The sequence below is a fragment of the Triticum dicoccoides genome, chromosome 7A, assembly GCF_002162155.2.
Source record: "Triticum dicoccoides isolate Atlit2015 ecotype Zavitan chromosome 7A, WEW_v2.0, whole genome shotgun sequence".
In the NCBI taxonomy this organism is placed as follows: domain Eukaryota; kingdom Viridiplantae; phylum Streptophyta; class Magnoliopsida; order Poales; family Poaceae; genus Triticum; species Triticum dicoccoides.
The window spans coordinates 461,196,074-461,201,020 of NC_041392.1; the positions used below are offsets into that span (position 1 = coordinate 461,196,074).

The window sequence follows — 4,947 nt, forward strand, 5'->3', positions numbered from 1 at the left end:
CTTCGTCCTCTGCATCTGGGCGATGCATACAACCACTTTATTAATTATTCTTATAAGATCTTACAAAGTCATACAACAATAAGACTAAAGCCACCATCTAAGCAACAACTGTCGCTACTCATATTCAATTGATAAAGGGGCGCTGATAGTCTAGGCCTAATACCAAACAGACATCGCAGCTAAACCTAAACATCTAAGACCTGAGGTCCCAACCAGAACGCCTGCCGGGTATGGGGCACCTACCAGTCCGGCGCACTCCTCAACCAGGACGCCTGCTGGGTATGAGGCCGCCGCAGCTACCTGCCACCAATCCATCTTCTGTGTTCTACTGCTGCACCACCTTGCCCGGCCTCTCTGCCATCAACGCCACCATGACGCCTGATAGCGTCACCCTCCTGCGCGAGTCCCATGCCACACATCGGGCGCCGAGTCTCCACTGCGCCACGCCGCCGAGAATCGCCACCATTAATGTGCAGGATGAATGACCGCTCCACCAATTATTCCGTCCACTGGCCCCTCGAGCCCGTGTACACCTCCAACAATGACGCCACAAGAGGGAAGCGACACAATAATGCCGTCGTCATCCGATCTACTGATTTAGGGTTTCCCCCGGAGGTAACAGATAGTGGTCTGGAATTTCTCAACAACGATGCCTTCAACAAGGGAATGACACCGAATAGTGCCGCCATCGCCGGCCTCGGCAGCAGCCGCGAGCAGGTCTTCACCCAGATCTTTTCCAATGGCCTACACCAAGCGTCTTGTGCATGGATCGTCCACCACCGCGGCTGCCGCGTCGCCCATCGTGAGTTCACAGCCGCCGACACATCCTCCGCCGTCCGTGGCCGCCACCCCAAGATCCAGCCCTCACTGGCCGCCGGAACGAAGCCACCGAGCCCCATCAAGGGCGGCCAACGGGGGCGGAGAAGCTAGATCCGGCCAAGCCCGGCCAGGATTCGGCCTCTCCCCACGCTGAAGCCACTCCCGCGGCCCTGCATCTCGCCTGCGCCCGAGGCGACGCAGGCAGCGCATGCGCGCGCAACGCCACAGAGAGGGGAAACGCCCCGCCACCACCTTCCCTAAGCGCGCGCGGACTTCGCCAGCGGCCCCTCCAGCGGCGGCGAAGCGAGGGAGGGGGCAAGGGGGACCTAGCGGCGGCGGCGCTAGGGTTCCCCCGTGTCGCCCGGGGGCGACGCGGCTTTGCTCTTCATGATGGAGCCTCATTTTTTTACGGGATGTAGTAAGCTAGAGTTGCTGTTACGCTCTTTTCATACTCTATCTTCGCAGAATTCAGGAACCTATTGGCAAAAAATACCTGTGTCCAAGCCAGGCCCGCATCGTGAACCTATTAGCAAAAACTACGTGTAACAGAGCCAGATCCGCTCTTGTACAAGCCATGTCACATGTTGTCCTTTGCCAAGCCATGCACTCTTCCTGGACAATATGGATTTTCAAATTGTGTAGTCAAGTATATAAATTTGAACCAAAAAATTCAACATTTCTGCATGCATATGCTAGTTTCATCAAAAAGCTGGGTAGTCAATTGACTACCCAGCTGATGAGTGGCTTCGCCACTGTGTACAGTACTACTCCCTCTGTAAAGAAATATAAGAGCGTTTAGATCACTACTTCAGTAATCTAAATGCTCTTATATTTCTTTATGGAGGGCTTTGCAATACATTTCCAAAATGCGCGCTGCAAAATAGCAAAGGAAGAAACAGCCACATTGAGAATTCAGGAAAAAGGTGTTCCGTTTCAGGGATATTGTGTCCATTTAATCATGACAGACACAATTTGCAGAGCTTTCCTGCATTCATCTTCACATATCGGATATCTTACATACACGATGCAAAACCTTCACTATGCAGTAGCTCTGTTCAAATTTTCCCTCCAATTCATGCAAATGGTGTCGGAAGGCAAAAATTTGTAGCTCCAAGAACCCAGACCACGGCACGACAGCTGCTACGTCTGCGTCTAGCCGTCTACTGAATAATTACATGAGTTTACATGGAGCAGCACAAGGATGCCACCACCCCTTGGTTGTCAAGACTCCTGCGCTTGTGGCAGAGCAGCCTCGCGATGTTCCCAGCATCGCCGGTGCACCTCCTCCATTCTCTCTGCTGGATTGCAGACGCCGGAGCAGTTCCAGTCGAAGGATGCCCCACATGGGTTCCCAGCCTGCGCCTTCCATTCGCAGTCTGCATGATCAGAGAAGATGACACATGAAAATGTGCGTCACCTGCCTTATGTTTCCACAATCTGAACAGCAAGCAGAAGTGCTTTGCAATTGCAGCAAATGCCAGGTTGACTGATGTTGGATGGTAGCAAATGCCAGGTAGACTTTGCATCACATTATCACAACACATACCAGGGCTGGCAATGATGGTTGGTGAAGTAAATATATCCCCAGAGTTAGAGATATAAGAACGACGTACTGATGGTCTAAAACAAAATACTGTACTTATGGTCACTCGCCACATCGTACAAAGATAGAGCCATGTGTTGTGTCCATGCCTACTGAAGTGCAAGAGACAAAAGAGTAACTGAGAGAGAAGATAGATCAACACCCACTAGATTTGCGAGCAACAGGCACTCGCCTCTGTCTTATTCTGAGGTCATTCAGGTTAAAAGTAATCAAGTAGTAACCACTAAGTGATGGTAACATTCAGATGAATGAAATACTTATGTGATGTGCCGACATGTTTGGTGTAAAGAGCAACTTCTGGGGAGCTGGGGGACAGAAAGGTGGTAAAGGCAAGTCTTGAATTTATGTGCTAACAAACACTGTAGTTGGTAAGACAATTGGATCATCTTTTTCTCAGTACAAAATTCAAAATGATTAACTCAACTACTTAGTACTGTAAAGCATATAACTTCCAGGTTAAGCGATGTCGCAATGAGCATGCAATAATTATCTAGATAAAATAGGACAGTATGCTGAAGCAAAATGGAAAATCAACAATAAAGAAGCGAGATGCCAACCTGGAGGAATACCACAACAAAGGCTTCTCTCATCAACATGCTCAACATCCAACCCAATCAACCAAGAACCAAATGATACATCTTCATTTGTATATTTGTGCAAGATATGCCTAAAAATGATGTCAAACAGATATGAGATGAAGCAGTAATGTAATCCATTTTATCAGGCATTGCATATCCACATCAGAAATTTAGGACTCACTTGTTTGCTGATACGTAGGTCGCCAAGTCCCTTGTTATAGCATACAGCTGCCGTGTTGCGTGCCTAAAGTAGTTGTTACCCGCAGTCCCAAACTTCCAATGATCTGGTTCGTAATATTTAGATTCACTGTGAACATTAAGCAGGCATTATCACATTATATTACTCCATGTTTTAGAAGAAATGTCAGTAAAATGAAACCATCTATTTGGGAGCATCTCTAGTAAGACCTGTCCTTGTAGTAATTTGTAAATAAGAGAATGCAAAACTCATTATCTTCATTATCCGATCAGAATAGGAATGAATAATCTGAAAATGAAACAATTGCTTTGCTAGCTCATAACATGACTAACTTCCACTATCGGACGGATGATACTTCTTTCCCCACACCACTCGACAGTTCATATCACAAGTTTGCATTATCATTCAAAAAAAATGGGAGCTCTCGCCTGACACATTTCTCCATATGTTTAGTATTTTAATCAATTGGAGGCAATATGGGTTCTTGAGTATTACTTGTTAGCAATCACAGGTCCGGATTTCATGCAGCCGATGTACACCCGAGGTTTTGACCTATGCCGTGCCAAAATCGATCTGGTAATACCTGTGTTAAGAGAGAAAACCTCAGTGCATGAGAATACCGGCGAAACATTTACCAGCAACAAAGGGTTCTGTGTAGGCATACCGATGTTGACATGAACATCATCGTCAACTTTGACATAGAAATCAGCATCCCACGTGGACAGAGCAGTTGAAAGAAACATCTGAATCTTCAAAGGAAGCCCATCCTGGCCTTCAACGTGATTCTGCAAAGGGCGTCAATATTGATAGTCATTGGTAAGGTAAAAGCTAAAGTAGTTGAAAGTAGTCGACTCAGCATACAAGTCTAAGAATATCATTGTATTCTTTATCTTCTGCATCCATGGCACGCTCCACTTCACTGTCAGGACCAGGGTTTGCACTACGAGATGTAAGCACCAAAACTCAGTAGCGTGTCAAGCAGGAACATTGACTAGTATCTCTTTCCCAGATTTTTAAACTCAGCGATATCATACCTTCGTCCAATAACAAAACGCATGACAATGCCCTTGTCCTTCTCCAGCCTTCGCAAACCCTCACCTAGAGACAGAGCACTGTGAAAACTGGTATGAATGAAACATAAACAATTGGAAGTACCATGTCTTACAGGCTCTACCTTCTGGCATCCACGTCTTCCTGATAGAGTCTCTGCGCCTCCGATTATTGAACGTGGTCATGATACCCATGACGAAAAGCAATCTAGGTCGCATGTTTCCCTGGTCAGCGGCTGAATCACTCGGCGACACGCCTTGGCTCCTCATCTGCGCAGCTCTAGCGGCAGCCAGGCGCATCTCGATGTCCGATATCGTTCTGTCCAACGCGCTGCCAAACAGAAGCAGAATAAGCGAATCCAAACGAGAAGGAAAGATTCATGGCCGCTCAAGGTTCAGACATTACATGACGACTTCGCGGGTTTGTGCTTGGCTCAGCATGGCCCTCGAACGGCCAGAATTCGCCTGCAAAACCGGGCCGGTTGGCAATGCGCAGCCAGATAAACATCAACGGAAGAGAGGGGATTGAATCGGAGCGGCGCATTACCTTGCTTCGGCAGTCGGGTGGCTCGGGGACCGCCCAGTAGCTGCAAAAGTAGAGCAAACGTCACCACCTCCGCTCACGAAATCGACGAGCATTGGAGCAGCTCGGGGCGAGAGGAAGAGATTGGGGGCAGGTAAGGCGCAGAGAGCGAGAAA

General features: G+C 47.9%; 1 protein-coding gene across 3 annotated transcripts in view; it reads right to left on the reverse strand.

Moving 5' to 3' along the window:
* Positions 1 to 1,723: 1,723 nt before the first annotated feature.
* Positions 1,724 to 4,947, reverse strand: part of LOC119330576 (beta-1,6-galactosyltransferase GALT31A-like) — a 3,913-nt gene continuing 689 nt past the window's right edge. Inside the window, exons 2-11 of one of the 3 annotated variants that reach the window (XM_037603688.1) lie at positions 4,796 to 4,835; positions 4,655 to 4,713; positions 4,365 to 4,579; positions 4,234 to 4,297; positions 4,061 to 4,139; positions 3,864 to 3,984; positions 3,695 to 3,782; positions 3,182 to 3,307; positions 2,980 to 3,089; positions 1,724 to 2,195 (exon numbers count right to left, since the gene is read on the reverse strand). In XM_037603688.1, coding sequence (XP_037459585.1) covers positions 2,041 to 2,195; positions 2,980 to 3,089; positions 3,182 to 3,307; positions 3,695 to 3,782; positions 3,864 to 3,984; positions 4,061 to 4,139; positions 4,234 to 4,297; positions 4,365 to 4,579; positions 4,655 to 4,713; positions 4,796 to 4,835 — 1,057 coding nt within the window. In that variant the 3' untranslated portion in view covers positions 1,724 to 2,040. Of the gene's footprint in view, positions 2,196 to 2,979; positions 3,090 to 3,181; positions 3,308 to 3,694; positions 3,985 to 4,060; positions 4,140 to 4,233; positions 4,298 to 4,364; positions 4,580 to 4,654; positions 4,714 to 4,795; positions 4,836 to 4,947 lie in introns of all 3 variants that reach the window. The other 2 variants (XM_037603689.1, XM_037603687.1) reach the window with 2 other exon arrangements.